We start from the raw sequence: 27,729 nt of genomic DNA on the forward strand, positions 1-27,729 counted from the left end.
CTTCTTACAGGGAGCCTCTCTTGACCACCCTAAGCCTTTGTTCTGTGCTTCTGTGTGACATTTACTCTATAATCTTAGCCCTAAGCATGGAGTGTTGACATTGCCTAGTTACCTGTCTGTAAACTCCAAGAGGGCAGGAATTATGTGTGTGCCTCATTAGCTTCTGGTCCCTACAAGTGTGCCCCAGTGTGTACGGCACTTGATATAACAGATAATCAAGAAATGTACACTGAAGCCCTGAGTTATCTTTAATTTTTTTCTCCTAAAGCCTTAGTTTGTTCTGCAAGTGGATTCCTTAGAAACTCCCCTCAAGGTCACTAATACATCAGCCTTCACATCTTATGAACTAATTGCCACCTCACAAGCTAGACATTAGAAACAGGTAAAACCAATCATTGATATTAGAACTTGAGAGAGTGGTTGGCATATGGTAAGTGGGGGCTATACCTAGCATGGCCAGGTAGGGGGCTTCCGAGGGGCTTGTGATGTTCATTCACTTCTCAAATTGAGTGCTGTTCATACAGGTAAGTTCACTTTGTGAAAATAAATCATGCTGCAAATGTATGGTTTGTACACTTTTCTGTACATTTTACACATCAATAAAACATTTACCAAAAAAAGAAAAGAAAAGTACAAGTCTTCATTCCTCTCCCTACTCCCACCCCTGGGCCTTTATTATTTTGCTTCTGTTGCATATGACTGAGTTACCAGGCGGTGGTCTTGAAGCTCTGAAATGAAAATTCTCCGAAGCCTGCAGTGTCTTGTCAGTGTTTCCAGCAAATGGTATATGGCTTTACTCAACTTGCCAACCTCCTGTGAGTCTTGAACCCAGTGTGGAATTCAAAGCTCAAAGCGGACTCATCAGAGTGGATGTGAACACCTTGGAAGTCAACTTCATATCTTATCCATCCTTGCATTTCCCAACTCACCTGAGTTCCTGGGCCATAGCAGGAATGCAGTAACCCTCCACTGAATGAAAAGTGGTCTCTCTTTAGTTTAAAATCTTAGTTTACTTATTTTAATCAAACTGCCTTCATATTTTTGGCTTCTAATTACAAGTCAACAAGGAAAAATATTGCTGATTGCTTAGCAATCATCTATCTTGGTTCTATTTGTTTTCCCATTTAGAATGGAAATAAAAAAAAACTAACTTACTCCACTAAATCTGATCACCTATTGTGCACTAGGAAATAGTGGCCACCTTATGAAGTCTGTAGTTATGACTACAGAGGATATATCTCTCTGGTCAAAAAGGTTTGCAGTCATTATAAAATCAGTGGAATCTACTTCACGGAGCCACAGAGCCATGACCTGTCAACAATCCTTAAGTATACATGAACTGTGGCCATCAGAGATATACATATATGCTGTACCTTTCCCTACAGGAATTCTATAGTAGTGAAGTGATGTAAGGCTATCAAAAGGAAAATGCACATTTTTATAGAACAGTTAATGGGGGCTAAAATCTTTGCCTACAAAATTGGTATGGCATTATGCTGGTATAAAAGGTGGCCATTTATTGAGAACTTACTCTATTCCAGGCACCATGCTAAATCCACAACAAAAATTTTCCCACCTTATTATTACAACAAGCCTATGATATGCTTACTATTAATATTTCCCAACTTACCCAGGAAGAAGCTGAGTTTCAGGAGAGTTTAGGTTTTTTGTTCAAGGTCACACAGCTAGCAGTTACTGTCATTGGGCTCACACACTCTCAACTTCCTGATGCCACAGCTCCTGTGCTAAACCTGTATACTCCCAGGCTTTCTTGTGGGAGCTCTAGAATGTCCTCGGTCAGAATAGTAAACTATAACATGGCAGATTAAGCCAGTATGGAAACCATCCTGCTCTAAACACTTAGATATGCTGGATCAAACAGTAAAACAGCACAAGCATGTTTAAATACAAAAGAACTTACAAGACAAGACACTAAAAGCCAACTTGAACATTTATAGCTAAGTGTAAAAAAAGTGAGTAATCTGGTGCTGTCTGGGGTCTGAACAAGCAAAACAGTATTAGCATGAGAAATCAAACTTTAAGCCGAAACTACATGCTGTTCAGGAAAAATATTTACTGTAATTATATGATGCAGAAACTCCTAAATACAAAAACTTACATAACAAGAATTCCCAGGCAGTCAATACTAACAGGATACATGATTAAAGCCCAACTGTAAATTTACTGTGAAGAGAAACTCAGGCTCTATTCTGTTCCCACAGAAATAATAATTAATAGTAAAAATCATTTCACAGTCAAAAGTGACAGCACCATGAGCAAATTATCTACCAGGAAAGAAAGCAGACATAAGAGACAAGGAAATTGGTACCTCTCCAAATCTAAACTACTGAAACAACCTTAGAAGGCCTTTATAATTAGGTCTAGAAATTTTGAGAATATGAATCTATATAAAGAATACACAGATATTTTCAGATCTACTTTCTTAGCAACTTTAAAGTATATAAGAAGACACAGATTTTTTAAAAGAAGCAAATAATACATCTAAAAATAAACAGACAGATATCCACATTAAAAATTCAATGGACTCCAAGCAGTGGACTAGACACAACCAAAAGGAAATTAGTGAACTCAAGTTGAGGGAAATTACCCAGGAGAAAGTACATAAACACAGAGAAGGATATTTTTATATCTAGACACATGTCAGTGAAACTTCAGAATATCAAAGATATTTAAAAAGCCTCTGAGAGGGGGGAAATCCAGACCACCTATAGAGGTGCAAAGCTAAAGCTCAGGAGACAGTAGAATAGTATCTTCAAAATATTTCAATTTAGATAGCGGAGCTAAATTATCACTGCAGAGTACATAATAAATAAAGCATTTCAGACAAAGAATGAGATCATTTACCATTTCTAGATCATTGCTGAAAGAAAAAAACAACTTCTAAAATACTGTAAAGCAAGAAGAAATGGTTTTAAAAAAATAGTAGACAAACTGGTAAATATCTCATTTACTACAGGCAGCAACAGCAATAATAACGTATTTGGTGGGGTAAAAACACAGAAGAGCTAAAATGTTAGGAAATATCACATAAAAGAGATGAGAGGTAATCCAAGTCAGAGGTTCTGAGAGTGGGAAGAGATCCTGAAACCTGTACAAGGTTAAGGGTAAATACTACAAGAAAAGAGTGCATACCTTACATACTAGGAAGGGAAAAACAGAAATAGAGAAAATTCAATAGGTCCAATTGGAGGCAAAAGAAAGGGAGGGAGGGAGGAACAGGGTGGTGAGAGGAAGCTGGGAGGGAGGAAGGGAAGGAAGGAAGGAAGAAAGAAAGAAGGAGTCTAGGGATAGACAGTCTATAAAATGATGGCAGAAATAAATTCAAACTTATCTAAGCATGGTAAATTATAAAAGATTAAATCTCCAATAATGGAGATAATAAAAATGCCAAAGCCAGCTGCATTCTATTTATAAGACAAAATCCTAATGCAAAATGGCAAAAAGAAAAAAGAAAGTTGAAAATGGAAGGAAAGGGGAAAACATGCCTAGGAAATGTCACCAAACGAAGAAATACTGCATCTGTGCTATTAGCAAACAAAATAGACACTGACGCATAAAGTACTTTCCCAGAGAGGGTTAGCCTGTAGTGATCAGAGGAAGCTATACTGGTCTTCAACAGGGATGCCCACAGTAACATAGTTTCCAAATATAAAAAGCAAAGTAAATGAATAACATGAAGGAGTGGAAAGATCCATAAGCCTGGTGAGGGCTTGATATCTAAAATAGAACAACAACAACAAAAGTTTTAACACAATAAACACGCTTGATCCAATAGATACACATTAATCCCTGTACTCAGCTATTAGAGAATGAAACCTGCTTTCAAAAACACTTGGACAAGTACTAGAATACAAAGTAAGTCTCTGCACAGATCATGTGGTATACAGACCACAATGTCATTTAATCAGCGATCAAGAAGAAAAAGACAACAGCCTCAAAACTTATATACTAGGAAATCTTAAAGCATTATTTAAAAATTTACAGATCAAAAATACGGTGAAAATTAGAAAATTATCATAGCTAAATAATGATGAAATCCCTGTATAAACTGAAATGCAGAGAGAAATTATATATATATATATAATATGTTTATTATATATATGAATGAAGTTGCAAAAGCTAAGCAACAAACACAAAATGTTAGAAAATAATAAAAAGTAAATCCCCAAAACATAGAAGAAAGGTAATAATACAGATAAGAAGCAAAATAAACAAAATTGAGAGTCAAAGAAACAATAGGGAAAAATCTAACAACCTAAATAATGGTTCTTTGAAAAGAAAAAGAAAGCAAATATCTCAGAGGTACAGAGAGGGAGAGAAGGAAGGAGGAAACAATGGAGAGAGGGAGTTAGGGAAAGGAGACTGGGAGAGGGAGGAGGAGGGGGAGGAAGAGAGAGGTAGGGAGAAAGAGGAAGAGGAAGGAAGGGAAGGGGAGGGAGGGAGAGAAGCAGGAAGAAGGACTGAGAGAGAGGAAGGAGGGAGAGAGAGGAAAGGGGGAGGAAGGACAGGTAGGGAGAGATGGAGAAGAAGGAAGGGGGGAGAAAGGGAGGGAGAGGAAGAAAGAGGGGGAGGGAGGGAGGGAAAGAGGAGGGAAGAGAGAGGGAAAGAGGGAGGAAGAGGGAGGCAGAGGGAGGGAGGAAGGGAGGGGGTGAGAAGAGGTGGTGTTGGGGAGAAAGGAGAAGGAGGGAAGGGAGAGAGACTGATTTAAAAGGGGACAAAATTGCAAATGTGGCAGCATTTCTAATCAAAAGAGAACTCTATTAACAAATGTATGCAATAAACATGAAAAGTGGGAAAAAATAGGCATTTTTCTAAGAAACAGAATTACCAATTCCAAAGATATCTAACCACTGAACGAACTAATTCAGTAGTTGCAAAATTACTCACACAGAAAAAAAAAGTGAAAAACCTATCTATTCATAGTTTTCTGGTTAAATTTTTACCAAACTTAAAGAACCAGATAATTTAATCTTATACAAAATTTATAAGATCCAAGTAATTTTGTGACAATAAAATGACCTTAATAAAGCCTTAATAGCAAAACCAAATGACAATATATGAAAGGAAAATTATAGCCCATACTTCTTTTTTTTTTTTTAAGATTTGTTTACTTGAGAGAGAGACAGAGAAAGAGAGTGGGGAGGGGGAGGAAGGCTGGGAGGCTGGGGTGGAAGGTGGGGAGTAGGGATGGGGGGACTTTAGCAGACTCCCTACTGAGCACAAAGGCAGACTCAGGGCTTGATCCCAGACCCTGAGATCATGACCTGAGCCAAAATCAAGAGTCCTGCTTAGCAGACTGAGCCACCCAGGCACCTTAGCCTCCTCTTCTTTTTGAGGACAGATGGAAAATTCAATATAACATGAAGACCTAGCAAGATGGTTTTGGTTTTCATTTCTTTGTAATCAAGGCAATGAAAGGCCATCTTGGGAAAGAAAGCATGTTTTCACAGTAGATAATTTATCTACCTTTAAAGATATAGTATGTATGATATATTTCATAATTTAAATTTTTAAAAATGTTTATCAATGTAAGTCAACATATTAACATTTTAGTAATGAATGTGGAAAAAATGTTTTTATAAAATCCAACATCTGTTCAAATTTCAAACAACAGCAACAAGAGCAACAAACACCCCTGAGTAGGTTTTCTTTAACCTAATAAAAGGTTATTTATCAAAAAATATAGGGCATGGATGCCAGGGTGGTTCAGTGGTTAGGCATCTGCCTTTGGCTCAGGTCATGATCCTGGGGTCCTGGGATTGAGTCCCGCAACAGGCTCCCCGCGGGGAGCCTGCTTCTCCCTCTGCCTGTGTCTCTGCCTCTCTGTGTCTCTCATGAATAATTACACAAAATCTTTAAAAAAAAATCTAAGGCAACTCAGAAAATGGATAACAGTTATGGCTGCACAACACTGCAAACATACTTAATGCTCTTGGACTTTGTACTTAAAAATAGTTACAATGGGGGTGCCTGGCTGGCTCAATTAGCAGAGCAAGTGATTCTTGATCTCAGGGTGCTGAGTTCCAGCCCCACACTGGGTGTAGAGATTTCATAAACAAACAAACTTGAAAGAAAATCACTGTCAAAATCTCCTTAAAAATAGTTACAGAGACAAATTTAAATTATTAATATTTTACAACAGTTTAGAAAACCCAATAGCATACCACATGATTTCACTTACATGTGGAATTTAAAAAATAAATCAGCAAAAAAACCCAAAACTCATATTTATAGATGAAGAGAACAGATTGGTGGTTGCCGGGGGGGGGGGGGGGGGGGGAGGCAGAGGGAGACCAAATGGGAACAGAGAATCAAGAAGTAAAAAACTTTCAGCAATAAAATAAATAAATCATGGGGATGTAATGTACATCATGGGGAACAGAGTCACTGACATTGTATCAATTTTCCAAGGTGACGGATGGGAGCTAGATTTATTGCGGTGACCTTTTCATAATGTATACACATGATGAATCACTATGTTGTACACCTAAAACTAATATGATATTGTATGTGAATTATACCTCAATAAAAAAATCGTATAGCAAACATCATAGTTAACATGGAATTATTAGAAGAGATCCCCTTAAATTAGAAACAAGATACAGTTGTCTATTCTCACTGCTTCTAGTCAACAAGTCCAGTTACCAACAAAACAAGTATGGAGTTTAAAAAGGAAAATTTTCACAAATGATATTAGTGTGTGTGAGAAAAAGGTCCAAGAGAAACCATACACAAACTATTAAATCTAACAGACCATTTAGCAACTGGATACAAGATAGTCAACATACGGAAATCAGTGATATTCTCAGAGTCTAGCAATTACCAATTAGAAGATGTAGTTATAAATGCATGCCATTTCTGGTGGCAGGAAAAACTATATGCTTTCAAGGTATAAATCTAACACAAAATTATAAAACTATATTAAAAGACATGTAAATAAAGGGACACACTTAGTTTACAAATGGGAACTTCCAGTATTATAAAACACAGCAATTATCTTCAAATTAATCTATAACTTTGAGCAATTTTAATCAAAACCCTAGCATAATTCATAGAAATTAATAAGCTGATTACAAAATTAATATGAAAGAGTAGAGACAAGAATAGTCAAGACAACTTAGAGACTATGGAAAAGATATTTTTTTCTCTTAAATATCAAGTCATATTATAAAGCTATAATAATTAAGAGATATGGGGTTGAAATCAGTCCTGACAAACCATAAAACCTGGAAACAGATCTGAATACAGATGGGAACACATCCTATATGACACAGGTGCCATGATAAATCAATTGGGGAAAAAAATGACCATTCAATAAGCAGTGCTGGTTAACAGGGCAACTATTTTGAAAAAGATGAAATTAGACCCTACCTTATGGCACACACACAAATACATTCAAGGGATTCAAGTCCTAAATGTGAAAGTCAATACTTTGGAGCATTCAGAATAAAACTACATGAGAATATCATTATGACATGAGGCAGAGACTAATTTCTTACGGCACAAATGCACAAATCACAGAAGAATAAATTAGATTACATTAAAATAAAAGCAAAAGAAAATTTCTATGGATGTAAAGACATCATAAAAGGTGAGGAGTCCGATGAAGGATGAGGAAGACACATATGTAAAGCATACAACTTCAGAGAAATCCTACCCAAAACATACACAACCCAAATCAGGAAGAGTAGACTCATCACCCCACAGGCAACTGCCAACAGAAATGAAGAGCTAAGAAACCCAAATGATCAATAAAACCATTTAAAAAGGCCCAATGTCATTAGTAATCAGGAAAATGCCTAGTAGGTGACCAAGACTCATTCCCAGTGAGTCCCGAAGATTTGGTGCCTCTAGGAAAGACACTGAAGGATTTCTTTTTCCCAACAGTTAGCTGAAATGGCCAACTGTCAACTGGGAAAACACCAATTAGGACCTTAGGACTTTTTCCAATCAACAATAAACTCGACTAAAAGCCTCATGTATTCTAGGATGCGTTCTCAAGCATTTCGGATGCTTCCCAAATTCTAAATGACCTCTCTAGCAAAGCCAAATGATGCTTCTTCCAAGCTGGTGGACACACTTCCTCACACAAGAGGGCAAACATGTTTCCATCTCTCATTGTGATCGTGAGCACCCGGACACATGTACTACACTGAGCAGAAGGGAGGCGGGAGGCTTACTTGGAGCAGTCTTCACAAGCAATGTTCCCTGAGGTTTCCTTGATGGTACGCTCAGAGACAAACGCTGGATATTCAGTATCACAAGGCTCCAGGGTCTGTTTCAATTTCTGGGCTGTAGGGATAGTGGGGGGGGTGGGGGGAGATAAAGAACACAGGCACAGGCTTTATTATGACTGGCAGCCCACAGTAACTCAGAACCCAGTTCCGCTCCTGCCGCGCTGCGATTTTTCTAGGCACAGCATAATGCATTATTTTCTAATTAGTCAAGTGATTTCATCTGCCAAGCAACTCTATAAGCTATAATTCCTCAAGCCGTTGTGTTGGCTTCATCCACTATCATTTATGCATCACAAGAATACTTTCTGGGACGACATCAGTCAACAGATCTCTGACTTCAGACTGACTTGAACTTAGCAACAACACATATGTGTGTCTGAATAAATGTATAAAATAGGAGTTACACCGTATTATTTAGGGTGAGACTAAGGTCATGATACACTTGCGTGGTTTTATTACAGAAACAAAATTGAAATATGGAATAGTAAAATACGTAATGTCTTTGAACCACAGCCATGAACCTAATCCTGCTATTATGAAGTTCCTTGTCCAGTAATACAGCACTAGATAACCCTGGTACATGGATGGGTACCTAGTGGGTAAAGTCTTGGTGGTTGATAAAATAATGTTAACAAGTTATGTCCAGTGGGCAAGTTCCAGAGCCTCTTTAAATTTCAAAAATTTTTTGTGTAAATTGGGGCTAATACAGTCCCTCTATCAGAGGGTGATGTGAGAAGTAAATGAAACAATATATGTTGAGTACTAAGTAGAGTATCTGCAATATAATGAGTGCTGAGTAAATGTCAGTTAATGATAATAATACATAGTAACAACAGTAATCAGTAACAAGAGAAACAACAACACTAACATTATAATAAAGTCATTGTAACATTAAAATGATAACGGTAGTAGGTACTTTAATACAGGGGTTAAAAGCAAAGACTGAAATCGGGGAAGTTTGGGGTACAAATCCTGTGCTCCATTGCTTTAGCTAATCCTCAGTATTCTCATCTGTAAAATGAAGATGCCAATAGTATGGGTACTTGTCACAGGACTTGTCACTCATTAACATTTTACCACAGGGGGTGCCTGGGTGGTTCAGTTGGTTAATCATCTGACTTGATTTGGGCTGAGGTCATGAACTCAGTGTTGTAAGATCAAGCCCCGCATGGGGCTTCACACTGGGTGTGGAGCCTATTCAAGATTCTCTCTCTCTCCCTCTGCCCCTCCCTACTCCTCTAAAAAAAAAAAAAAAAAAATATATATATATATATATATATATATATATATATATATATAACCAGTAGAATGCTCTCATAGGATTCTAATACCCAAACTTTGTACAAATTTTTGGCTGATGTTTATATGGAAATATAAACATGTATTTACAAATATATAGAATATATAGTTTACATTTTCCATACCAAAACTCAATAGGATTTTATCAAAATGATGTTTTAACAAAGTCTCAAATTGTATTCCAAATATAGTTGAATGGATGTCAGAAGCATGGGTACATGTTCTGTGGAATGTCCATGTGGAGGCTGCTGGCACTAGGTGAGCCATCACAGGACTACTAGGTGCTAAAGGAGCATTTGGTAACCACCAGATATTTGTTGGGTGATCAGGAAGCCGTGTTCCAAGCATGTATATCCTAGTGTGATTGGGCTTTTTAAATAATATATATATATATATATATATATATATATATATATATAGGCTTTTCACTGAGCTTTAATTATTTTGAGGAGAGCAATTCAGAGTTGGGGTTAAAGCATAATGCATTGTTATTTTTCTCATCTAAAACAGAAGGAAGTGGATCCAATCAGCTTTTTTACGTATGACTTGTGATTTCCAGAAACAGGTCACTGACATTAAGGCAAGATACCCATATTAACTCACTGAGTTGTTCTGAGTAATGAATAGACCAGGCAGGTACAGCTTTTAACCAAGAGACATATGTGGGCACTTTCACATATATGCAGGTGCACACACACACACACACACACACAGCCTTCATGAAATGTTAGCTGGTGGAGAGCATTACCACCCACCTGCCAGGAGTTGGACTAATTACATAGTAGCTAAAGGCACAAGGTAGGCACAATCTCTTTATGACTTAGTGTTCTCCTCTGTAAAATGGGAATAAAAGGGAATAACTTTACATGGTTGTTTGAGGATGAATTAAAACATGGCGAGTGGTGACACACTGTGAGGGCTGCTTAAGTGAACATATTTACTTGAATGCAGCCACATGACTGCATGTTATTGCACTGAATTCTTAGAAACTGTTGGCCTTTTGGAAGCATTGCTTTTGGGTTAGAGAAGGCCAATCAGGAGTGCCTGGGTGGTTCAGTTGGTTAAGCGTCTAACTTCAGCTCAGGTCATGATTTCAGGTTCCTGGGATAGAGCCCCACATCTGGCTCTCTGCTCAGCAGGGAGTCTGCTTCTCCCTCTCCTTCTGTGGTTCCCATTGCTTGTGCTCTCTCACTCACACTCTCTCTCAAATAAATAAAATCTTAAAAAAAAGGAAGAAAGAAAGAAAGAAAGAAAGAAAGAAAGAAAGAAAGAAAGAAAGAAAGAAAGAAAAAGAAAAGGAAAAAAAAAAAGGCCACTGACTCCCTCCTTGACTCCCAGCTCCACTGCAGGTCCAGCACTGGTGAGTGTCATGCTCCCAATGGCACAGGTCCCAGACACTGCCTGACCCCCATGCCCTGTGGTGCGAACTCATAGCAAGTGTCATCACATGCTTGCAGAAAATCTGAATAATTCCCCTGAATGGTGTTTTTCTAGGCAATCAAATAGACAAAGGGAATGTAAGCATCTCAGGCCCTCATGACAAATTGCCTGCCTTCAAGGGGAAGGCAAGGTCAGTTTAGGCGGCCCAGGCCAAACAGCAACGAGAGAGAGGCACCTGGTAGAAACATCATTCACTTCCAAGTTCTTTTTCAATGCTTCTGATTTTGAAAGGAAGGTGTCTTTGTTGGATGCTAGGGAACTTTTCCCACCTTTCATTTTCATTTTTCTTTCATTTGCTCTTCTTCCTTCTTTATCTGGGGAGGCCACACATAAACCTCAGAGCATCTGGCTACAATTTGGTAACACTTTTTATTGTCATGGTTCTTGTGTTCACAATTGACTCCTTTGTATATAGCAAATGATAGTGAGTTTCAATTTGGGAAACTTCCTTTTAATATTTAAATTATTCAAATTTCAAAAACGAGTCAGTTAAAATGAAATAAAAGATTAATTTTCAAAAAACCTAATAACCCAACAACAAAGATTATAAGTGGATATGGCGCACACAGGCAGATGGCACATAATAACCTCATAATGGTAACAGCTACATTTATTAAGAAATTACTACATGCCAGATGTTGTTCTACGTTACATGTATTCATTTATTTAACAGTAAAACATGACAAAATAAAAAGAAATAAACTATAAGGTGGGAACCACGATTATCCTTGTTTTGCAGATTAGTGAATGGAAGAGCAAACCAAATACATTGCCCAAATTCATCCAGTGAATATGTGGCAGAGCCAGAATTTGAACTTGTGCCGTCTGGCTCCAGCTCACATATATTTAACTGCTCTGTGAAGTTTGGCCAATGAAAGAGAGGAAGAAAGGTCTTTGGGGCGGGCTGAGATAGGCAGCACACATGATTTAAATAGGCCTGATAATTGCACCATCTCTAATTGTAATTGTCTGGGCCCAGTTACAATGGAATGAGTCCAGTGCTCTCAATGGTGAGGCTCATTTGGCTCTGATCCTTCCTGGAGATGAAATTCTTCTTCCCTTGACAATTGCAGGGCACCCATACTGATGTGGCGATAAACCGTTGAGTCTGTTTGCAACCCGACTATAGATTGGCTGGAAGTTGCTTGCTGTGCTTTTGGGAAACATGCGAATTATCATATAAAACCATGGCCACATTTAATCTAAATAACATGGTTTATTATGAAGACTTTTCTTTGCCTGGAGTGCCATGGACACCACATATATTTGCCAATCATTACTGCTTATCTATGCAATTGTGAACCAATAGCTAAGGCTGCCAGTGATCTAATGACCATTGTTTTAGCCATTAGGCATTTACAACTCATTATCTTACAAAGGTGTAAGCACAAGAGGTCAGAAATCTCAACGAGGCCGATTCCTTACTTTACGAAAAACTGGGGTTCAGAAAGCAGACACGGCCTGCCTTGGGTCCCAGAGAAAGTGACTCTCATGACCATCATTTACTTAACCAGCAAAACCATCATCACCACCTTTACAGCCAATACTCACTGAACACTTACTACATGCCAAACACGATGCTAGGCCCTTGGTATGGACAGAGTCCTCACCACCATGCAATGGGGAAGGCCTACTGGTCTTCCGTTTTACAGATGAAGAAATTAGTCCAGAGAAATTAAGTTACACTGCTTGGCCAAAGTCACATTGCCATGAGCTAGGGGGCCCAGATCCACTTCCACCAGTCACATCCTGGAGCCTCATTCTGTCCATTACACTGCTCTACTTCCCATCCCCGTTAGGCCGGCTGTCTCAAGCTGAAGCCATGACCTACCACTCACTCACAATGAAGCACCCAATGGAGCATCCACACAATTGAATTTCTTTAATTTTCCCTTAGCAACAAATGTCCCTGATGAGAATAACTGACTTGGGTTCACAGTAATTACGGGCAGACAACTGGGAATGAATAGAGTTGCCATTTGAAAAGCTTTCCCCTTCTTTTGTCTCTGTGAATGCACCCCCATTCATATTCGGTGCCAGCAAGCTCCATTCTCTTTGTGCAGCTTCGCCAAAATGATACCTTTGTGATAATCAAGCAGAAATGGGCTTGCACAGTCCCCTTCATTAAGGAAATGAAGCAGATAAACAGTGTAATTATGGATTCCATTTTTAGCTAAACAAAGATGTATGTCTCAGCACAGGGTCTTTATCTAGTGAGGGAATGGTAAATTTAGAATGAAGAAACCTTGCAAGTCAATACTGCTGTGATGCTTGAAACTTTTCTCTACTGATACACTGGATCTTAGCATTTATATTTTCCTTTAACAAAGATACCCAGAGGACAGCAGCCCCGAAGATGAGTCTGTTCACCCCCATTTGATTCATTTCTCCATCAATGGATTGGAAAAAGTCAGCCCTGCCCAGCAGAAGCCTATAGGCCCAAATGAGATAATCCACATACGGCAGCCAGCTCTGCACAGGGGCTCAAACAAGGTGGGCTGCCTTGCTCACTGCCATCTAGCTGAGCTCTTGCTTATGTCTGAGCCTATTATCTAATAGCTGTCTGACTTAGGTAGCTCAGAAAGGTTTAGTGACAAATTCCAGCAGTCCCCACCTCTCAGGTATGATGAAAGGATCTGAAGATAGTCTAGCGCCAACATTCTGGAAATGGAAAAGCACTACACTGTATATTTGCACACTGTACGGTGATGATATAACCATTTGATGAGGTCTTTCTAAGGTCTAGGGGAAGGTCTCGCAGTGTGGCAACAGAGCAACGTGACTTGGAATTATCTATTAAGGAATTTTTTCAAAAGAATTTTCTCAAAGAAAATGGTGAGCTGAAGCATCTCATTATTCCTCTTAGCTGAAACTCTGCCCTCTGTTGGTTCTGGTACAGGGGGAGCAGAGGAGAGGGGATGTAAAATTTCAGAATGGGAACCTTCATCCACTTCTGTAAGCATCATGAGTGCAAAGGCCACCATAATCTTCTTCCTTATTCTTCATTCCCTAACCTATAGTCTTCAGTCTACACCAGGGTTTCCCAACATTGGCACTACCAATATGATATTTTGAGTAGGATAATTCTTTGTTGTGAGGGGTTGTGTGTCCTAGGAAGTTTAGCAGCATCCCTGGCTTCTACCCACTAGATGTCAGTAGCAAGCACCCCCACCCCCCATCTGGACCCCCCAGTTGTTCAATGTCTCCAAATATTGCAATGACTCCTAGAAGAAAAAATCCGCCCCCCCCCCCCCCCCACAAGCCTGAAAAACACTGGTCTGAGCAAAGATCACAGTGACTGGTACACAATAAAAAATTTTAAACTAATTTCAAATCTGAAGGGCCAGAACCAGAGTGTGGGCAGATGCCTGGGGCAACAGGTCATGGGGAAGAGGAGCAAGCCAGGGTGAGAACGGGGCAAATGGAGAAGTCGGTTGGCATGAAGAGGTGGGGCATCCTCATGCTCATCATGGAAGCGCCTCACCCAGAGGTGGGCAGGCACAGGGTAGTGAAGATGGATGTCAAAAAGCAAACCCTGATGATGACCAGCCTGCTGCTCTCAGCACTGAGTGCACTGGAGCCAGCCATGGTCTCAGTCCCAAAAGCCCCCGCTGCCCAAAGCATAAGTACCACCAACCATGTGGGGAGTGCTCTCTCTGTGCTAAGTCCACCCACGACCTTCAAGGGCACCGCCTAACCCATTTCTCACACCTGCCTTAAGTGCCTGGTTATCTCTGCTGACCAATCAGGACACCAGAGCCCAGACATACCAAGAGACTCACCCAGAAGCAAGAAGCTAGCAAGCAGCAGATGCAGGCTGCTTGATTCCAGAGCAGAGCACTTAATCTGGGCAAAACGGCTGTTCCAGGCTCCTAGAGCTCAAAGCCTGATTTGAAGCTGTGGTGACTTGTCTGCAGGAACTGGCGCTGAGGCCAGAGCAGCCCGATGCCCAACTTGCAGTGCATTCTCTTGGCCTCTATTGATCTTCCTTCTTCCATGATTCCCTTTTTTTTTTTTTTTAAAGATTTTATTTATTTATTCATGAGAGACCCAGGGAGAGAGGCAGACACAGGCAGAGGGAGAAGCAGGCTCCCTGCAGGGAGCCAGATGCGGGACTCGATCCCAAGACCCCAGGATCATGCCCTGAGCCGAAGGCAGACATTTCAACCTCTGAGCCACCCAGGCGTCCCCCACCCCACACCATCCTTCCCTTTTAATCTCATCTAACCTTTTTCATTCCTAATAGTAAAACTGTGGAGAAGCTAGTGGAATAAGAAAAGTAAATAGAAGAAGATAGCAAGCACCCATTTAGTGGGTTCCTTCTCAGCTCTCACGTGTGTAATTTTCAACAAAAGCAGGTCTGTGTTATAGGTAAAATTTTCTTGGGGGACATAATACTCTTCCTTTCCTAGTTCATATTTTGTTCTCTGCTTATTGACTCCCCACTGGCCATACTGATTGTTGACCCTATTTAATTCCGTATCCCCTCTCCCCCATCATTGGATATTTTGCTGGCATATATACAGTTTTGTATATTGTTTATCTTGCTATGTCACTTAGTTTCATTAGCAGTTTTGATCTTATTAAAAAGATTTGTTTTCAGGGCAGCCTGGGTGGCTCAGCGGTTTAGTGCTGCCTTCAGCCCAGAGCCTGATCCTAGAGACCTGGGATTGAGTCCCATGTCGGGCTCCCTGCATGGAGCCTGCTTCTCTCTCTGCCTGTGTCTGCCTCTGTCTCCGTCTCTCTCTGTCTCTCTCTCTGTGTGTCTCTCATGAATAAATAAATAAAATCTTTTAAAAAAGAAAAAGATCTGTTCTCAGAAACATAATCTTATTAAAAAGTTTCTCTGCCTCTCTGTGGATGGGCTGTCATTTATTTTGAAATGTCCCTATTAATCATCATTTAAAGAGTTACCAGTATTTGCAATCATCAGTTCCTTAGTGATGATCATCCTGTCATAGAATCCTTTGCTCCTACCCCAGTTTACTTCCTTAGTTCAGATTTCTAGAAATGGGGTTATGGACATTCAAAGCAGGTATTGACCCAACATGAAGGGGCAAGTGTGGAACCCACACTTGGGTCGCCAGGACAGTGTGTGTGTGAGAGAGAGAGAAAGAGAGAGAGAGAGAGAGAGAGAGAGAGAGAGAGAGAGAAAACAGAGCACAAAGGTGCTTTAATACTGGGCTGTCAGTTTCTCAGGATTGGGCCAACCCCAAACACACTTGGATTAGGTTCACTGTAATCAGAGGCCACCCTGTGCAGCCACATCCCCACATACACCTCTCTGTAGGCATTCCTCCGTGTCATACTCTAATAAGAAATGAGGGAATTCCTGAATGTAGGCAACATAGGCCTATGTGTAAATTATAAAGCCATGATGACAGTCACTATAGTGGTCATACCCAGCAAAAGGAAGATTTGTTAGGGTATTCAGTACGCGGAGACTGAGCACCTATTAAGCACTGAGCGTTAGTTAGGTACTAAGGGATAACATTGGTTGTAAGGCACACCTCCTGCCACCAAGAAACTCTAGTTTAGTGTGAAGGAAACAAATTGAGACAATAATGGTGCAAGGGCACCTGGGTGGCTTGGTGGTTGAGTGTCTGCCTTTGGCTCAGGTCATGATCTCAGGATCCTGAGATTGAGTTCCACATCAGGCTCCCGACAGGGACCCTACTTCTCCCTCTGCCTATATCTCAGCCTCTCTTTCTCTGTGTCTTTCATGAATAATAATAATAATAAATAATGGTTGTAGAAGAGCTGGGGAAATAAATGTGTGAGCTGACTGCGACGAAAGCATGAAGAAAATCCTGCTAACTCTTCCTGAAAGTATTAAAGGAATCCTTTCCCACTAGGATTTTAAGGGATGGGAGAGGAAATGTCAGATTGAAGTATATCCAGCACCTGGAGGAGGCTGAGACATTACTAATCTACCTCTTTGAAAAAGACAGATAATTAAAAAAAATAATAAAAATGGTAGCAGTCTAGTCTTCTGCTAGTTCCTGGCATCCCAGGTAAGAAAATGAACATGAATGAACACACACAGGAAAGAAGAAGCAGAGCATGTCTGAGAAAGAGTGCGTGACGGAGCAGGTGGGGCAGATGGCTGTGAGCCGGCGCTCATTAAAGAGCACTGGCTTTGTAGGGCATGGGGACTCGACTAGTCATCATTGTGGTCAACAGTGTCAGCACCGGTATCATAAGGTAATTACAGCTATCATTTTTTGAGGGCTCATTATGTTCCAGTCACCATGCTCAGCATGTATATGATTTATCATTAAACACACACAAGATAGGAGATAAATATTATTTATTATGTCTCCCATTTTGCTTACTATGGAGAAACTGAGTCTCAAAGAGATCAGCTAACTTGCCAAAGGCAAACCTTGGAGACAGGAATGCAATCTGCTGATCTAACTCCTCAACTCACACCTCTAAGAGTTTCTCCTAATTACTGCTCAAATCACTGAAGGCTTTTGAGTGGGGAGCATAATATGATTAGATTTATATTTTAAGAGGATAATTATTAAAAACCATCAAACAAACAAAAAAAAAACCAGAGTGGTTATCCATTCACTCAGCCTGAACAAGGCAATGTGTCTCCCTTCGATATTGAGTGCTGCCCACGAGCTTGTTGAAGAATTCACCTGTGCAATGTACGACCTCAAAGTCTTAGTTAAGGAAACAGGTCCAAGTGCACATTCAACAGGAGCTGAATGAAACCTGTGGAATTTTTGTCAGACCGGATGGCAGGAAAGTCAGCACAAAGGGTGCCTTTTGCTAATGGAGCTAAAAACCATCACTTTTTCCTGGGTAGTTGTATGTTTGTCCATCCTTGGTGAAAAGTAGCCAGTGAACCCCGGTTTACCACTCTGAGCTGGGAAATAGGGACTGGTTGCTGCTTACCTTTAGCTGTCATATCTGAGTGCCACCAACTGCAGAGGTTAAATTCCACCAGGAACCTAAACAGGTGATGCAAAAGCCCAGAGTTATTTGGTCATTGGCCCCTTGAACAGAACAGCAACATTCTGTTATTCAGCATTGCTCGCTTCATTTGAAAGAATAACATCATGATCAGAAGGTACAGTAGGGTTGGTTGTGTTACCCCTGAATTTTCACTGGGCTTTATCTTCCTTGTGAAAGGCTATTTTATCACCAATGCCAGGCAGCCACACCCTGAAATTGGGTTTCCCTACACTCAAGAACTCTGTTGAGAAATATCCTGCTTGTAGGCAGAAATAGTTTTCCAGTTATAGTCTGAGTCTCTACGAAAAAGCCAGTTTCCAAAGGCCTTCCTCTGTCTCGGTGCAGAGATACAAATAGCATATTCTCTACCTAGAGTATGATCTGTAGTAATAAAGCAGTCTTTCCAAATTTATTCTGCAATGCAAACTTGTTCAGCCTTGTGTGTGTGTGTGTGTGTGTGTGTGTGTGTATGTATGTGTAGCACAGATGGAACAAGCTTCTCTTTATGAAATTATGCCACAATGAAACTTCAAAAAAATATATCAGAATTTCTCAATTGCTGGCAAAAAATGTGAAAGTAATATAAACCATCCTCCAAATGAATAGAGGCAGATCAAAATTCCATCATTTCTTTTTTAGGCTCACAGCTACTACCTCCAGCAGCTTACTGTCAATTAAAAGCTCACTATTGTCTGTTGCTGTATTTTCTGCCTCTTATGTACATAAGAGAAATGAATTTCAATTTATAATGTTGTTAAATTAATATAGGTTGCATTAAGGCATAAAGAAGACGATGGCTGTTTATTAAAGGGTAAGAAATCTTCCTCAAACCCCTGGAAGTACAGCTGTAGTGGGCAAAGTAAGAACCTGAGAGTTTGGTGCAGCTTAAGGAATCTGGTTTTCAGGTTCGTCCATGGATTTCCACTCTTTCATGGGACATGGTATTTCTGTCATGTGTCCAATATCTCTTCTGGGAGTCAAACCTTCCATCTTTGTGCCATTTCAATCTGACCTAAGTCACAGATGCATCTAGCACCCTCCAAATAGAACTGTAGTTTGGGTAAACCATTCACACCTGAGAAAAGCTGACACCCCTGGCGCAGGACTGCATAAGCTCCTGCACATGCCCCCTCTCCTGCACATGCCAACACATCCGAAGGCGCACAGTGGGCAGCCCTGGCAATTTGTTCTTCTGACCACAGCCCACCCAGGCTGCATTAAAAACAGCCAGACATCTATGTTAAATTTAACACTAACCACAATAAATAAATTTGGTTTGTATATTGCAAGCTGTTAGTCTGCTAAACAATGACATAAGGGCATAAGCAGTGACCATGAATAACTTAAAGATAATTTTTGGGTCTCAGCTTTCAATATTTCAAGATATCCAATGAGGTTATCTCAGAGTATTCTGAATCTAATGGTTGTTCAAAACATGGAACACAGTCTTCCAATTCACTTTATAATACAAAAGAAAAGGAATGTTACTCTTTAAAAATGCAGCAAATTGTACTTACAGGACAAGTTCTGTCATTATCCATTTTACTGCAGCAAGGAAGGCATTATAAGGCTGAAGAGAAGAATTGGATTCATTGAAAACAATGCATCACATATGAAATTTGTAGTTTAACTTAAGGCTTTACATAAAGACAATGTTATTCTTCTAGAGAGATTAATATCATGTTGGAAAACAGCGAAGCCCTTGCTAAAAGAAGAACATGGTTGGATACCGTATTCTAAAACTAACATTTTAAAACTTTGAACTCCCCTGTAGTGAGATGTGATTTACAAGTAAAATAAACATGATCTAATACAGGGGTTATCTCTGGGAGGAAAAAGGAAGTTCAGCAAACGATGTTTAAACCTTTGTCCTCCAGGGGCTAATATTTTGCAGCCTAATGCTGAGGGGCTAGAATCATACAACTAATTTCAAGTGGTAATCCACAGATCTGCCTCTCAGAAAGGGGATTCCCTGTTCTCCATCACTGTATGTCATTCGCTGAAATAAGCACAAGTTGCATATACTTGATTTTAATGTTGCCCATGAGTTATGTAGGATTCAAGCTGCCTTTTCTCACACATACATATTTGGATTTGAAAAAAAAAAATAACAGCCGTATGAACATGTGATTTTATCCTTGCAGAAAATCCCCTTCATCTCTATAAAAGAAGGTATTGACAGCCTAATCTTTATTTCAGAATATTTTAATTTAAAAAAGCAGTTGGATTGTTTACTCTGTGATATTTTCTATGTGGATAATTCAATTTCCTAAATTCTGGAAAATACCAGGTCTTCCCCTCAGTTAGTTCTTTGTAGATGCCAGATATTCCAGTAGTGGATGCTCTTGAGAGGCTCTGATATTGGCAAAGCCCTCCCTCCAGATGGCAGGTCCAAAAAAATCTCAGACCCTTTAGTGGTTGTCTTTAGGTTTATCAAAAACTTGAAATGCCAAATCCTGGTTTCTGAAGTTAAGGGTATTTAGTCCTACCCTCTGAGCATTTTGATGATAAAGACTAAAACTGGGAATAGGGGATTTATCCAGTTTTAAATAAAACAAAAACCAATTTATATACCTCTAACCATTCTCGAAATTTCCCTATCTCAAGTTCGTAAGTAAACGAACAAAACAACAATAATAACAGTCTACTGGGGTTATTCTCAGCCCACACAGATTTCAGACTGGATCCCTTGCTCTGATTTAATTGAGTGTGTCAACATCATTCCCTGAATCACAGAACCCTCAGAATTAGGGTCAGATAAGGATGTGAGCTATTAGCTATTTCCTAAAACCAAATGCAACCTGCAATCCTGTGGTTTTGCCATTATATTTCTCATTGCTTGGAAAATAAGCATCTTTCTTTCAAAAAGACCCTGGTGGTCAGACCCTGGGACAGGGACGGTTCTGTGCCTTTGTACCTGCTGGGATGGGCAGTTGACACATTGGCAGTCCTAGGTAGTGTGGGTCCCTGGGAGGAGGGAATGAATAGAGGGATTAGGGAGGCTGGGGTGGGGGGGAAGGGCCAGCACAGGGGCAGCTCCCTCGGGGGCAGGGGGTGGAGTGGGAGGGATGGAAGCGCACTCAAGCATTCCATGCCAGACCCTGGCTCAAAGTATGGGCACACAAAGGGATTATGTAAATACAGGATTAAAAATTTAAATGCACACTATCATTCAGAAGAGTAAAGCCATTGAGCTTTTAAGCCTAATGATGAAAATATATCTTGGGAACATTTTAAATCTAGAAATATTCATGCTAAATCTAGGGAAGTTGGATTTGGAAAGGCATATTGATTCTCACTTAGAAGCAGTATTTTTCAAAACCTTCAGCTTTCAGTCCCTAGTTGCCTTTCAGAAATTTTCCAGCTCCAAATCATTTCTTGCTCCCTCATCGTAGGAGAACCACGTTAAATATTTGGCTTTTAAATAATCTCCTTGCAAGATCTTACATCTGCAAATGAGAAGGTGTGTGTTTATATTTTAAAAACCAAAATGGCTCATAAATTTTGTGCTTCAAACCAGATTTTAAGTTAATTTTTGGAGTTTACAAAATGATAACATGCAAAGGTTATATTTATTATCTACGTATATTGGATTATGTTGAAATATACTGTAACTGTTTTTCCTGTGTTTTCAGGTGACTGGTGGACAAACTTACATTGCTTGTACATTGTAAACTATATTTTTAACTGGGAGTAAATTATAACAGTTTCTGGAAGTCTGTTTCTAATGATACAATAGCTATGTTGATTGGTTCCCAACTGTGACATCACTGATGTAACCAGCTCCAGCAAAAATGATACAGAAGTTAAGCAGCATCCTGCTTAGGGTAGAGAATCTGTGATCAAAATGTGAATTTGTCCATAGGCTAATCGGTCTCTTCCAAACCAAAGGCAAGATTTCTGATGAGCAAAACCAAATTCTCTTTTATATGAGAAGGGGAGAATTGCCACAACTTCTCCCCTTTTCTATCCATCAAAAGGGGGCACATTCGTCCCTCAAAGATTTCAGAACTTTGTCATTCATATAATCAATGTCAGTTTGAATGGAAGTGGTTTTTCTTAACCAGTAAAATCAGGAAACACTTTAAAACATTCATGGTTAAAAAAATAAAATAAAATAAAACATTCATGGTTTTGAAAAAGATAAACTATTCACTCCACAGATAAAGATATGCTCACGCTCAGAGACAGAGAAATATGCCACTGTTTTGTAGGTGACTGCACGGTACTTACATCCAGTAGCCCACTGGCACCATCACTGCTGTCCTTGTTGGCTCTGCACATGGCTTGATAGTCATAAAGGGTAATTCTATAGGAAAGAATAGAAAGGAGGGTCACTAAATGGGAAGCTATGTGTGAGCCATCATGGTGAACAGGCACCACACCACCATCAAGAGCAACAGCTACAAACACAAATAAATGCAGGCCTAATAAGGATGACAAACCAGGAACATGCAAAGTCTAGGACTGGAGACACAGCCAGGTCATACTTGGAATTTGGGGAGCAAAGAGAGTAAAGGTATTGGGATTGGGTAAGGAGATGGGGATGAGAAACCCCCAACTTGATAAACAGTCATTCTGGTTTAAACAAGGTTGATTTGCATGGACTAGGATACTCCAGAAGGACTTTGCTGTTCGGAACTGGATTCTGGGAGCTGGAGGTCATCCATTTGGGCCATGTCTCCAGGGTTGAGGAAAGCTCAGAAGGGCTATTTTGAGTTCAGAAGTGGCGGGATCCTCTGCCTCTCTCAAGCACTAGGAAACAACTCTGGGCTAAGATAAGTCCAGTACTTTGACAATTTTTTGGAAACCAGTTAGCTCATTGGTTGTAATCCCTACTCCCAACTACCACCACCATAACAGTGACTATATTTTTTGCTTTTGAAAACAGCGCCATTGATGAGACAAGAAAATGGATATATTCCCCACACACTGGTGATGAAAGTATAGCTTTCATTCCCAATTATGACTTTTACTCAATTGCCAAGATGTATCACTTTATAATTGTTCCAGATATTTTAATTTCTTATCAACAACTCTATAAAGAAAGGTGAATGGCAGTTTCTGGTAGCTAGTTAAAGGTTCTAGACGGAGCAAACACCTTATCCCAAAGGCCATATACCTCCCTCCTCCCCCCATATACCTGCCTTCCCACTATTCTGGGAACCCCCCAAAAGAGACACTTGAAGTCTGGCCTGAATTACATAACTGCCAGAGGACATGTTAACACTGCAATACATGAACTTTTAAATGATTGCAAGGAATTCTCCCTGAAGGAATTCCTTTCTAGAATAATATAATGCTTAACCTGGAGCATATTTAATGTTGGGCTGGAAATGGACACTAGAATAGAAGTTCCATGTCAGTTCCAGCAGGACTGGGGGTGGACCCCAAGCACTAGCCCAGCACCCAGTATGGGGCATGCACTTGGCTTCCAAAAGTTGAACGTATGAATGATTGCCTGATTACATAAGTCTTGAAGAGATGATGTCACTACTAGATAGAAGACATCAACTTTAAGCTAAAAGGTGAAGACTTCCTCCTCTGGACAATAAGCTAGAAGCGTCATACAAATGGATTAAATAAAGAACCATCTACAGGCACCAAGTAGAAAATTGGCCATGCTTGACCAAATCAGGATGGAAACCAGCTCCTGACCAGCACTATAGAGGTGTATCGAGGAGCAGAGCCCAAAAGGGCACCAGAGGTCACATGATCTCCCAGCAAATCCCCAAAGCCTTTCCCTCATCAGAGCATTTCTTTTAGTCTTATTCACTGTCCTCTGGCTTTTTTCTTTACAGCAGATGCCAGAAGAACCTGAGCTTATTGAGACAGATACAAAGCCTGTGAATTAGCCAAGCATCTGGCTGAGGGAAGTCCTTGAACAAATTTCCACTGAAATGCTCAACATTGGCACAGCCCTGATGCTACCCCAGCTACAGAACCAACTGTGGACCACAAAGGACAACTCTATTAGGTCCCTAACTGTCCTATTACTCCATAGTCTCCACCTCATTCCAGGGATTTCTGCAGGTGCTCCTGAAAGGGCTTTCTAGGACTTGGCAAGAATTATGATTGGCTCCATCCTTTTCATACTGCTCAATTTTGTCCCTACAGCTGGAACTTGGCCAGAGTGTGGTGAAAGGCAGCACGGATTGAGTGGAACGTGCCTGTGTTTGGAGTCTCGTAGATGTGAATACAGTGTGGTTTCGGTTTGAAAGATTATTATCCAGGTGCCACCATCCAGGGTGGAATCTTGAGCAAGATGATAACCCTCTTCTGGGGCTTCATTTTCTCACTTATAAAATGACTCACAAAGATGTCCTGAGATGTAAATAATCAGACATGTGGAAATATACTATGTAGCATGCTAGCTTTGTTATGATTCTTACAACAGAAGGCCTCATTTTGTTCTTCACTAGAGTTTGGGATCTTAAGGCTACCCCATTCCCAAAGGCTCAAGTGACTGGCAGTGTGGCTTAATGGTTAAAGCATCAGCTCTGAAGTCAATAACACCTGAGCTCAATCCTAACTCATCCACTTATTATAGCAGTTTTGTTTATTTGTTTTGTTTTACTCTTTTGATGCCTCAGTTTCATCTGTAAAATGGTGAGAAAAATGGCTATCTTCTCAGACGGCTGTGGGATTACCCAAGGTTATATACATATTACATTTAGCACGGGATCCAGTAAGGAAGAACCATTCAACCGAAGGCAGGGCTGCAGCAGCTGTTATAATTTATTAGTCTGGTTTTCATTGCCATTATTAATTAATGGGGTGGTGTTTAATGCAATGGGAATTGACTCAGGCTTTACCCAGCTGGCTGAAGGATGGACAAGCCTCCCGATTTTCTTAGCTCATTGGGATAAATGATGCAGCTTAAAAATTCACATCTGTTACCGCAGTACAAGACACATCCAGGACTGGCACCAGGGTTATCGAGAGATGATGTGGGAACTTCTGTCATGGGCTTCATAGCTGAGGACCATGATAACAACTGCTGATGTCTACTGAGCTCTATTTAGCAACTGTGAGCAAGATACTCTAACAAGCATATCCCTACAAGATAGAGTCTAATCATCCCCATTTCACAGAGGGGCCAAACCAAGTATCAGCCAGCCTAAGCGGTGTGTCCAAGTTCACACCCCTAACAAATGGCAGAGCCAGAATTAGATGGGGGTCAAGCTGAATCCCCCTTACTCTGCTCAGTAGCAGGCTCTGACAGATTCTGGGCAATACTTAGAATCCAGCCTGGTGCTCGAGCTCGGTCTCATTGGAATGTCACAGAAAATGCTGCCTAAGATAAGGTCTCATAGCCGAAGTCCAGAGTCAACTTTCAAGTCAAGCTGAGGGGCTGTCTGGGGTCAAGGGGACAGGATGGACCAACTAGCCGGGCTAGCGAGAACCCCTTGGTAGCCACCTTCCTGGGAAGCTCAGGATTCTCTAGGATGGGTTTCAGAGGCGCTAGTTTATATAGGGAGGCCAAACTCCACCGCTGTGGGGCCGCCTCTGGGCCAGGGCATCCTTCCTGCCTTTCATTTCACAAGGAAGCTCTCCTGATCCCACTGCCATTGAGGAGGTTACAGAACAAGCGTCCCCTGTCTTCTCCACGCTTAGACAGCTTTAACTAGATGTTGCAGAAAGAGAGACTTCCAGATTATTACCCTTTTTGAAGTGATTTTGTTACTGTTTTAAATAACTCCATTTTGTGGCTACCTGTATCCTGTTTGGCTGATTATAGTTAAAGAACATGATAATTGCCTGCTTTCATTCGGCTCTAAAATAAGCCCCGAGCAGCATGCCCAGCCCAAGATTGGTGCTGCACCGCTGCACTCAGCAACAGGGTTTCTTCTTATTACAGATAACATGCCTTAATCCCCATGACATCCCCACCAGGCCACTTCAGCCGCAGGCTACAGCTGAGACCTTATCATTAGCATCTCTGGGCTCCCCAGACGGGTCTCTTTGAAACTCTGACGGAAGGCAGATAGGGTGTCTGAAGACAAAACTCAAAGTGCTGTAGAGAAAACCTAGACAGTCCTGTGTGCCCCTGTCCGCGGCAGAGCCTTGGATGACAGGCCCATGACACTGGGACTTGCTGAAAGCTCTTTTGCTGATCCTGCTCTTTTCCAACGACCAAGAAAAATATTTCTTCTAAGAATTAGAAGGTTCAATTTCAAAGGCATGAGCTCAACTAATTTCAACTTGTGAGCAACTGCAGGGACCCGCATTTATTAAACACCTACTGTGTGCCCATGAGGCCAGGTCCTTTATCTGCAATAACTCATTGAATGAGCTCTGGCTCAATGATTTGCCAAAAAAACAGTCTTGAAGCAGCTTAATGTTTGCAGCTATAGTCCTAAAAACAGGACAGGGAGGCATTTCACATGGAAACTCACCACAGGACATATTTGAGCATTTTTGAATCTGAAAGTATGAGAAGTAAAGTGACTCACCAGGGTAGCATGTAAAAATATGTATTCTTTGCCGAGCCATAAAATGTGTTCTCTGGGGCAGCTTTCAACTTGCAAGTGGTAGGACATGGCACGGGAACATAGAAAATTCTTAACAAAGCCATCGTCACCATGGGAAGCCTTAACTCGTTCTTACATCTCAGAAACCCCAGAGAGTGGAAGGCTCAAACTGTTGATCTGTTAACAGAAAATCCAAAAGGTGCCGTCTCTTCTCTTCTTTTCTCACTGGTGGCCATGTCATCCCTTAGCAACTTCTTACGGAGACTGCACTGCTCTTCAAGGTCACCTCCACAGGTAGAACACAGCAGAAATGCTGAATTTACATAACCCTGGCCCCCCTGACCCTTTGAGTCCCTGACACAAATCTAGCGAATGAGCACCCATCATTATTAGCAGGGAGAAGAAGCGCCCTGTGGCCGCACCAGCCAGGTGCTCAGTGCACAGTACTGGGGCCACCAGGGTCCAGTGCAGAACCCTGAGGAGTGAGCCATGGGGAAAAAGCCTCCCTCATCCTATAGGTGACTCCGGAGGCCTGTCAGCGCCACTTTTCATCAACAGGTGCTGATAATAGAAAACGAAGGCTAGTTGCAGAGAGTGGTCACGTCAGCATCTCACCCAGGTAATAAAAGCAGTAACAATAAGAAATCATCAATTACTTTCTGCCAGCATGGAGGCATTAGCCTTTGTGGCAAGGGCAGGGTTTCATTTTATAGGAAAAGAAATGGGCTCAGAAGGTGAAAACACTGCTCCAAGGTTATTACAGCTCTAAGTGAACTGGCTGCTTCGATCCCTAGGCAAAGGCTAACATGCGTGTGGGGGGTAAGAGCACCTAGCCGGCAGCTTGTTTATCCCTTCACTTGCCCCTTCCATGAAAATTAGCTCAACTGAAGGGGAAAATGGAATCTTGATTAATGCGACTAGAAAAGATTAAATTTCTTTTGCCTCTTTGAGTAAGAAATAGAAGGAAACAGCTGAATTCTGCTTGAGGAACGAGTTCATGCAAAACCCATTTGAGGCAAGAAACCGGGATGCTGGGGGGAGCTTCCTTGGGCTCTGCCAAGTTCATGCCTACATTTCACAGCCCTGCACCACGGTAATGCCTGTGCTGCTCTCAGCCGGGGCAGGGCATGGGACTGAGGCTCGGCAACATTAGGGATGTTGGTTTCGCTGATGCTATTACTGCTACCGGTCACTCCCCACAGGTGTTACCTAGTGTTCCTGCCTGTGTTGCTTGGGCTCCAGCATCACGAATGGAGGGGTTAGTTGGTGGCTGTGACCGTTTGTGTTCAGGA

The 27,729-nt window shown here is 40.9% G+C and overlaps 1 protein-coding gene across 2 annotated transcripts in view; it reads right to left on the bottom strand.

Annotated features, from left to right (window-relative positions):
* The window catches only part of CACNA2D3 (calcium voltage-gated channel auxiliary subunit alpha2delta 3), an 833,608-nt gene that overhangs the window by 40,264 nt on the left and 765,615 nt on the right, over positions 1 to 27,729 (bottom strand). For both annotated transcript variants that reach the window (XM_072720752.1, XM_072720750.1), the window contains 4 exons: positions 22,197 to 22,272; positions 19,481 to 19,533; positions 17,904 to 17,959; positions 8,202 to 8,313 (listed from right to left, as the gene is read on the bottom strand). In XM_072720752.1, coding sequence (XP_072576853.1) covers positions 8,202 to 8,313; positions 17,904 to 17,959; positions 19,481 to 19,533; positions 22,197 to 22,272 — 297 coding nt within the window. The remainder of the gene's footprint in view (positions 1 to 8,201; positions 8,314 to 17,903; positions 17,960 to 19,480; positions 19,534 to 22,196; positions 22,273 to 27,729) is intronic.

The sequence above is a fragment of the Vulpes vulpes genome, chromosome 9 (assembly GCF_048418805.1).
Source record: "Vulpes vulpes isolate BD-2025 chromosome 9, VulVul3, whole genome shotgun sequence".
Lineage (NCBI taxonomy): Eukaryota > Metazoa > Chordata > Mammalia > Carnivora > Canidae > Vulpes > Vulpes vulpes.